The sequence below is a fragment of the Chelonoidis abingdonii genome, chromosome 10 (assembly GCF_003597395.2).
Source record: "Chelonoidis abingdonii isolate Lonesome George chromosome 10, CheloAbing_2.0, whole genome shotgun sequence".
Lineage (NCBI taxonomy): Eukaryota > Metazoa > Chordata > Testudines > Testudinidae > Chelonoidis > Chelonoidis abingdonii.
In genome coordinates this window covers 78,678,708-78,687,979 of record NC_133778.1, presented here as the reverse complement: position 1 = coordinate 78,687,979, position 9,272 = coordinate 78,678,708, and the positions used below count along the sequence as shown (strand labels likewise).

Sequence of the window (9,272 nt, the reverse complement as noted above, 5' to 3'; positions counted from 1 at the left end):
CGTCCCCAGCCAGCTCCAGACTAACCCCCCTCCAGCCCCTCCTCTCTGCTCAGCCCCTTTCCCGGGCCAGGAGGTCACCTGATCTCTGTCTCCAACACCTTCAGCTGGCACCTTTGCAGAGGAGGGGCCCAGGCCATCAGTTGTTAGGAGACAGAGTGTCAGGCATTTAGGTGCACTGGCCCTTTGCTCTGCCAGATACTTAAGAACTGTCTAGGGGACACTGAGGCACCAACACAGTATTCAGAGCAAACATTAAGAACATCCCTAGTTCATCACACCCTGCCTGCGGGGAGCCCTGCCCCCCGGGCCGATGGCAGCACGCAGCTGCCGTAGGTGAAGCGTCAGTAAAACAACATGTTCCCGTTAAACGTTTTGCTTGCATTGACCTGGTGATTTCCGCGGTGATACCCGTCCAGTGACGAGTAGCTGAGGGGAGCTGCCCCGAGAGCCCCTCAGATCTGTGGGGCGCCAGTGAGGGGGCAACCGAGGCCCTGCCCCGGGACGCATGGCAGGCTGGGGGGACAGTGGTCTCATCGCGGCACAGAGCAGAACTGCCCTATCTGGGCCCTAGGCTGGAGCTGGGGTAGGGGCTGGGGGTCTGATCCCCTAGGGCAGCCTGTCCCTCAGAGCTGCCAGTCCTGCCGGAGGGACTTGCTGAGCAGCTCCGCTGTCAATAGAAATGGGGCAGCAGCGGCCCAGGAAGCTCGGCAGGGCCCCGGTGAGTTCTGGTCCGGCCTGGCGCAGAGCGCGGTGCTGAGCTGAGGCACTGGGCTGCCTGGGGGTGGGGCCAGGGCTGTCTCTGGATCAGGGCCGCTGGGGCAGGTCCCCATCCCTGCTGTGGGGAGTCCCCCGGGGCCTGGCTAGGCTCCCAGCACCTTGGTCCCCTAGAAAGGCTCAGAATCGAGGCATCTGGGCCCTGAGAGTGAGCTGCCCCCAGAGTCCCCCTCCCGGGCCTGGGGCAAAGTGGGATCTGAATGCAGATGAGCTGCGGCTCCTGTGTCCTGGCCCCGGCCCTGCCAGGCCGGGCACACAGTGCCAGCCCCTATTCTGCATCAGCCCTGTCGCAGACAGAGCCTCACATGCAAAGGGGCTGGCATGCTAATGATGCAGCATCTCCAGCAGCCCCGGGAGGGAGCGGGGGCAGCCCAGGGGTCTGGACAGGGCTCCTGCTTCCCACCCAGGGGAGCTGGGGTCTGATCTGCAGTGGCTGGGAGGGGCTGCGGGTTGGGAGTGAGGGGCAGTGGCAGAACTGTGTGGGGAGCCCAGGGCTGGGCTAGCAGGGGCTGTGGTTCGGGAGTGAGGGGCACTGGCAGAACTACACACGGCTGCTCTGCCCAGCATCCAGGAGTTGCAGGAACATGGGACACAGTGAGTGCCGCCCGGGGGCCCACAGACTGTTTAAAGGGATCCCTCCTGATTTCTAGGCGCTACACGCGTGCGTAAGGCAGCCTCCCTGCCCCCAGTTTGCTGCCAGTCCTGGCATGTTTGGAGGAGCCGGGGGAAGGGGTGTGTGACTGGTAGTTGGAGTGATTCCCCAGAGCTAGCGCTATGCCCATTTACACCTGCTGAGGGTTTGGTCCATAATCTTTTCCTCCTGTAGCAGTGAGTTCCACAGGTTAATTGTGTTGCATAAACAAGCAATTCCCTCTGACCCTGCTGTTCAGTTGTGTTGCCTTGTTCTTATTCTTGGGATCCATCTAACCCCCAAGCGGTCAGACTCTGCTCTCACCTGAGCACTGGGTGGGTGGGGGGCGGATGCTCAGCTGGTGCAAATCAGCATCTTCCACTTACCCCAGGGGAGCTGCACCAGTTTGCATCTGCTGAGGAGCTGGAATGGGAGCCAATCCATTGTGCTACTAGAGGGGAAACTGAGGCACAGTGTGGTGAAATGTCTTGCCTGAGGCTGCTGACAGAGGCAGTGGCAAAGGCCAGGTAGAGCGCTGGGACTCTGTCTGTGGTGCTCAGTCCGTTGCTGGTAGCAGGGACAGGGAGGGAGGGCTCCGCGGGCTGGAGCCCAGCCGTGGGTGACTGACCGCTTTCTTCTCTGTGCCCCCACAGCCCGAGGACCTGGAGGCCCCCTCCTCCCACACATTTAAGGTGAAGAGCTTCAAGAGGGTGAAGCCATGTGGGATCTGCGGACAGGCGATCACGCGGGAGGGCAGCACCTGCCGAGGTGAGTTCACAGGCTTCAGCGTGACCCGGGAGTGAGTGGACTGAGCCAAGCTGGTGCTGTGTGGCCACCCATGAGATGAGCTCGGGAGGTGTAGATGGGCGGGACTCAACCCTGCGGTGCCTCCTAATGGTCACTTCGGGAATTAGCTGAAATTCCAGCTCGGAGCACCCTCTGCAGGCCGGTGATCCGCCTGTCCTCTGCTCTGGCCCCGTGTCCCTTCTACATGGGGTTCTGCCCCCCTGGCAGTAACCCCTTGCTCTTAGGGGTTTCCCCTCCCTGGGAACCCCCCACCCTCTATCCCCACTTTGCTTCAGTGTCTTGGCTACTGCCAGTCATTGTCTAGCCCCATGCCCTGGGGCAGACTGCAGTATCAGCCACTCATCATCAGCAAAGGGGTTTGGACCTGCTGCCTTGGCCTACCCCTGGGTTGTACCCTACAACCCCAGTACCTCCTAGCTTAATTCTAGGCTGCAGCCTGGGGCTTTCCAGGCAGGAGCTCCCCAGCTCCTCTGCCTTTCCCCAGCCCTGCTTCACCCTAGGTACCTTATCTCAGCTTCCAGCAGCCAGGCCCTTCTCTCTCTCTCTCTGAACACAGAGAGACACTCTCTAGGCTGCAGGCTTCTCTGCCCTTTTATAAGGGCCTGTTGCTCAGTTTGGGGCATGGCCCCAGCTGCTGCCACTTCCCCCAATCAGCCCAGGTCAAAAGGCTGCTTGCTCCAGCTCCAGCCCCAGCCCCAGCCCCTTTCCTGGGCTGTTTTTAACCCCTTCAGGGCCGGAGCAGAGATCCACTCTGCTACAGGAGGTTTCAGCCCAGTTCCCAGTGGAGGAGAGCCCAGAGCTGGGTTCACAGCCAGGCTGATGGTGTGATCAGAAGGACTAAGAAGGGAGCGACTCCATTGGGATGGGGCATGCGGGAAGCTTCCCTTGTTGCTGCCTCTGCTGTGGGATGACCTGGGGGCATCAGTGTCCAGAGCTGCCAGTCTCCTTCCACTGGCGCCAGACTCCCACAGGGCCATGGGGCCCTGCTGCCTGCCTGGGAGCATCTAAATGCCCCCCTCAAGGGTTAAACTCACCACTCTGGGTTTAGCAGGCCAATGCTCAACCCACTGAGCCTTCACTCCTCCCCCCATGTTCTGTCTGATTTCCTATCCCTTTCCTCGTTCTTCTGAGCACGCTTGCCTCTTTGTTGGCTGCCGCAGATTGAGCTGAAGTTTTCGGAGAACTACCCACAGTGACTCCGAGATCTTTCCTGAGTGGTCACAGCTCATTCAGACCCTGGTCTTGTCTGTGTTGCGTTGGGATTAAGTTTTCCAATGTGTGTTACTTTGCATGTATTAACATTGAATTTCATCTGCCATTTTGTTGCCCGGTCACCCAGTTCTGTGAGATCCTTTCGCAGCTTTTCAAAGCCTGCTTTGGACGTCCCTATCTTGAATAATTTTGTATCATCTGCAAACTTTGCCATACTCTGTTCACCCCTTTCCCCAGGTCATTTATGAATATGTTGAACAGCGCTGGTCTGAGTCCAGACCCCTGGGGGACACCATCATTTACCTCTCTCCACTGTAAAAACTGACCATTTATTCCCACCCTTTGTTTCCTGTCTTGTAACCAGTTACTGATCCATGACAGGACCTTCCCTCTTATCCCATGACTCCTTACTTTGCTTAAGAGCCTTTGGTGAGGGACCTGGTCAAAAGCTTTCTGGACATCCAGGTACACTAGATCCTCTGGATCCCGTTGGCCACATGTTTGACCCCCTGAAAGAATTCTAATAGATCGGTGAGGCGTGATTTCCCTTGACACAGACAGTGTTGACTCTTCCCCAACAGACTGTGTTTGGTTACATTACTGGTAATTCTGCTCTTTACCATCCTTTCAACTGCTTAGCCTGGCATTGAGGTGAGGCTCACCAGCCTGTAAGTGCCAGAATCGCCTCTGGAGCCTTTTGTAAAAATTGGTGTCACGTTAGCAGAGGCTGATTTCAGTGTGGTGCCATTGCAGTTCTCCAGGCTGGCCACAGGGTGGCACCCCAAGTCCCTGCATCAGGGAGGGCCGTGGGTGCAGCTCGCTGGCCGGGGCTGGATAAAGGGGGTGCACTGGAGACCCCAGTGCGGAGATGCTGGCAGGTGTCACTTGACTGAATGTGGAGGCAGTTAGATCTTGGAGACAGGTGTGCCGGGGCGCAGCTCTTGTTAGAAGTGTGTGTGTGGGGGTCTGATCTCTGCTTGGGGCGCCCTTCGCCTGGGCCATTCCTGGGGCGCAGAGTTGCTGTCTACAGGACAGAACTGTGGGCGGGGGGGGGGTGTGTGAAACACTTCCCTGGAGCCGAGGGTGGAGAGGCTGGCTGCTGGGGGAGCGAGGCATGAAATGTGCATGGCGTGGGGTGGGCAGGAGGCTGGCAGAGGGCCCTGAGCTGCTGGGGTGACAGGCCACAGCAGGCACACTACGTTCCCTGTGTAAATCAGACAAGATACTCTAGGCTGATACATTCCCTGATTGTGCCCCCCACCTGCCAGCCCAGCCCTGCCCCAGGCAGAGGGTCCCAGCCGCTCCTTGCAGCACCCAGAGGGGAAAAGGAACCAGGGTTTACCCCCCATGTCCTGGGGAGCCCACGGTGCCACTGCCCCCGTGTAGCATTGGGTACCAGTGGAGGTGCAAGGGAAAATCCCCCCGGAAGACGGGGTGGAGGGGAGCGTTTTGAAAACCCTGTTGAACCCCCCCAAAGCTGTGAGCGAGCCCAGCACTACCTCGACTCCTGCCTTGGCCCCTGTCTGTGGAGCCCCTGGAGGGCAGACGAACCCTCTCCGAGGTGCTGGGGCAGCAGGAGGGTTGCAGGCCACAGGCCTGGGGGAGAGCAAACAGCCGCGCAGCGTCCCATTGGCGCCCACGTCCCGCACCAGCATCGTGCTGGGTAAGAGACCTCGGGTCACGGGGACAAAGGGGCAGGAACGCCAGCCTGAAAGGTCTCCCCAGGGGCATTGGTGCCCAGTGGGGGGTCTCCATGGGGGTGGGGCCCATGGCACAGTAACGCAGGCCAGATGCCTCTGGCTCAAGTGACTGATGGGCTGCGGGGTGGGTCTGGGCTCGCGCCATGGGGTCACAGAGCTCAGACCTGTTCTCGGGGGCCCATCCTCAGCCAGACAGTCCCATTCCCGTAGGGGGCTGCTCCCCGCCCAGTGCCCCTTGCTGAGGAATCAGCCCACACTTTCCCTTGTTCACCCCCCCCCGCCCATTAGCCCGGTCCCACCTCCACTCACCCCCTCTCTCTCCTTGATCTCGGTGCCTGTTAGAGCCCCACAGCTGATCCCTCGGGCTCCCTGGGTCAGGACGGTGCCTGGCGCAGCCTCACCCCACCATGAGGCCTGTGGGGAACACGATGCCCCAGGTGGGGCAGCTGCAGGGCAGGGATTGACTGAAATTTCAGGGGCTCCAGCCGCAGTGCTGGGCAGCCTGGCTGCAGAGAGCTGGGTCTGTTCGCTCCAAGGCCCAGAAAGCACCCTGTGCTCCAGCCACCCTGTGCGTGGGGCGCAGAGCGGCTCCCCTGAGCTCGCAGAACACGGCCGAGGCGATGCCTGGGCCTAGCGATCTTTGCTCTGGCCGCTGCTGGTGAAGTGTTGGGAGTTCGCCAGCGGGAAGGGATTGCAAGGGGTGTCCACAGCCCCCTTGCTAAGCGGCCAGCTGGGATCCGTCGCTGCATTTAGGGACCTGGTCCTGCCCGGAGCAGAGCACCGCTGCCCACTGGGGCGACGGGCAGGAGCCCTGGGGAGGTGGGAGGAGGCAGCACAACTATCAGCTGGCACCAACTGGGGGAGATCAGAGAAGGGGAGGGAAGGGAGACGAGCCCCGTCATGGCCTCCACCCCAAGGTGGGGGAAGCCAGCACGGCTCTGTGTGGCTTACTCCCTTGGGTGGGCGCTGTCTCCATGGCCCAGATCAGACCCTGATCAATCCTGTCCCGGTGCGACCCTCCTGGTTGGACCCCACAGAGCCCCGACGGCAGGACTCGGGCCTTGGCATGTTCAGTGCTGCCTCGGAACCAGCAGGGGGAGCTCACACATGGATTTGATGGTAGCCCCCCTGGTAGCCAGTTTAACTATTTGTTTTCCTGTCGTGTCCGAGTGGTGGGCGTGGGGCGGGGTACCAGCGGGTGTCCCCCAGCACACTGCCAAGCAGGTCAGGATTGGAACGCAGGAAGAGAAGACTCAGGGCGGGGCTTGTCCTACGGCATGGGCAGGTCACTTCCACGTGTACCTCAGTTTCCCCAAGTGTGAAAGAGGGACAGTAACTCTGACCTGTGGCAGAGAGGGGAGTGTTGAGTGCTAGGTGATAACTAGGCAGGCGTCAGCAGCGTGTTCCTTCCCTTGTGCAAGTCGTGTTTTTCCCCCTGTCCTTAGAAAAACGTTGTCCCCAACAGCCTCCTGCTGCCCGCATCCAAAGGGGTCCCGCAGCAAGGGGCCTCTATACGCTCAGGGAAATGATAAATTGAATGAGCAGATCTCTAAAGTGACAAGACAAGATGTCCCTTCCCACCTCTCACTCTTCTGTGCAGTCGCACACTGTTCCCGCACCTCTGGAAACCCCTTCCCAGGACTTTGCATATTGTGGTGACTACGTTTTAACTGTTGTCCACCCATCCCAAACAAAGGCCACCTAAAAAGACTCCAGGATCATTCATCTGTTCCCCTGCATCTCAGCTTGACATAGTTGGCATAAACAATAAAAACGATTTGTCCTCTTCTCCCATAATGCCCTGGGGTAAGAAGATGCAAATAAAGAAGACCCCGATACTACCCTTCCACCAGAAGATGGCGCGATTAACTTCTGCATTTGTTGTGCTCGAGGGCCGGAGCTTAGCTGACCCTGAAATATGCATAATTCCCAGCGCTCCAGCCCTGCAGCTGTCCCAAGCAACTGGTCGCAGTTCCAAAGCTGGCATTGCCCAGGGCATGATCCGGCTCCCCCAGCCACCCCCCTCCAGATGCCAGTGGCACACGCTGATTGGCTGGAGCTTTGCTCGCTTTCTTGGCCAGGGGGAGGAAAGAGGAATCGGCGTTCAGCAAGAGCGGGTCCTGGTTAGTGAGAAACCCAGGGCCGGAGTTAAAAAGAAAGGTTCCATTGGCATTCGCCGTGGGCCAGGATGTGCTGCCTGTGGGGCCTGGGACCTGCAGCAGCTGTGCACATGTCACGCTGCCCACTCTGGACGTGATCATGTCCGACTGCACTAGCCAGGCTGAGTTGGCCCTGGCCTGGCCCGGTGGGTAAGACACTGGAGTGGGACTCATGAGATCAGGGCTAAATTCCTGGTCCTGCCACAGGCTCTTGGGCCAGTTACTTAGTCTCTCTGAGGATCACATCCTGCTTGTTGTGGCTGTGTAGATAGATTGCCAGCAGGGCGGAGATGTTCTCTTACTCTGTGTACGTACTGCACCGCGGCAGCTCCAGGCACCAGCACGCCAAGCGCGTGCCTGGGGCGGCAAGCTACGGGGGGCGCTGCCGGTCGCCGTGAAGGCGGCATGCCTGTGGAGGGCCCACTGGTCCCACGGCTTCGGCAGAACTCCCGCAGGCTGCCGCCAAATCCGCAGGACCAGGGACCTCCTGCAGGCAAGCTGTGGAAGGCAGCCTGCTTGCCCTGCTTGGGGCGGCAAAATGCCTAGAGCCGCCTCGGTACTGCACCTAGCACGGTGGCACGTGGATCTCGCTCCAGCCCTCTAAACATGCTGCTGGAATGTAGTGAGTAGGTGGAGGTACCCTGGTACCACAACCAGTAACATTACCCATTCAGCACAGGGTACTTCCCGGTTTGCCTTTCAGAGTCTGGGCAGGGCTGCGTGTAATGCCAACGGGCGCGGTGCTTCCTCTTGGGTGAGACCCAGGCCTGAGACCTTGTGCCCATTAAAGATGCTTTCTGTGTGGGGGTGGGGATGTTTGTGACTTAAATTTCTTCTGTTCTTCTAGCTGGAGCAGCCGTTCTCTGCTTCTTGAGTTAAATGGGGGTGTTGGGTGTAGCTGTTTAACAGCTGCTCTGCTCCACCTCAGAGGTGGCTGCATTTCATCAGGGAGTGGGAAAGGTTTTGCTGTAGGCTGGATGGGGCCGCAGCTATGGAAGGCCGTTCTCTCTCTCTCCCACGTGCTGCCTGAGACATGTGTATAATGGCAGAGAAACATGTGCGCGGACAGAAGGGAGGATATGAGCTGGCCGTGGCAGACCTCGGCGCAATTCAAGCCCCGCTGATATGGATCTGTGGAGAGGTGAAGTCATTGGGCAGCAAGCCGCAAGCTCCTTGGCCCGGCCAAGTCCTTGTTATCAGGGCGGTCAGGTGCACCCCTGCTCTGTGCTCATTTTCCGATGGCTCTGCCGAGAAGGAAAAGCTTATTCAGGCTGCAACAATGCCGGCTTCCTGTGTTCCCTGCTGCACCAGGAAATAACCCTAGAGAGGAGAACCTCGAGGCATTGGGCAGCTAGCAGGACTGAGCTTTGGGGTCGGAGGGAGGCGGGGGTCCCTTCCTGATCTCCTCCCGTCTGTGGTGCATGGGTTTGTACCCCTTTGCCAGCTGAAAAGGGGGCGGCGAGAGAACTGTCTCAATAGCGTGATTGAAAATCCTCGCTCTTGCTTCTAACAGCAGCCGCTTTGGAAGTTCAAAGGCAAATCTGCTTCCTTCCGCACTGGAAGTTTGTTTGCCTCTGTTGTGGGTCCGGGTTGGGTGGTTGCACTTCCCGGTTTGCTGTTGTGGGGTTGCTGGTGGGATGTGCCAGGGAGCTGCTAGAGGTGCCGTCTGTCGCTGTGGTAGCATTACTCCGGAGCGCACAGGTGACGCTTGCAGACCCTGTTTTGTTGTTGTAGGGTGGCTCGTGATTGGGCTGTTGGTTTGTGTGCAGCAAAGTGTAGGGAAGAAAGTGCCTTGGGGAGAGTTGGCCTGGATTAAGGAGCAATGAATTGGCTTAAATAAAACGACTGACCCGCGTATGCACACGCCGGTATCCCTGTGTCACGGAGTCTGGCCCTGCACCCCTCTTCCTGGGACCCACAGTGACTTTTATCCAGCCAGTAAAACAGAAGGTTTATTGGACAGCAGGAACACAGGTTACAGCAGAGCTT

The 9,272-nt window shown here is 59.0% G+C and overlaps 1 protein-coding gene across 8 annotated transcripts in view; it reads left to right on the top strand.

Annotated features, from left to right (window-relative positions):
- The window catches only part of TNS1 (tensin 1), a 296,511-nt gene that overhangs the window by 10,284 nt on the left and 276,955 nt on the right, over positions 1-9,272 (top strand). For all 8 annotated transcript variants that reach the window (XM_032764412.2, XM_075070329.1, XM_075070328.1 and 5 more), the window contains exon 2: positions 2,059-2,173. In XM_032764412.2, the coding sequence (XP_032620303.1) occupies positions 2,059-2,173 (115 nt within the window). The remainder of the gene's footprint in view (positions 1-2,058; positions 2,174-9,272) is intronic.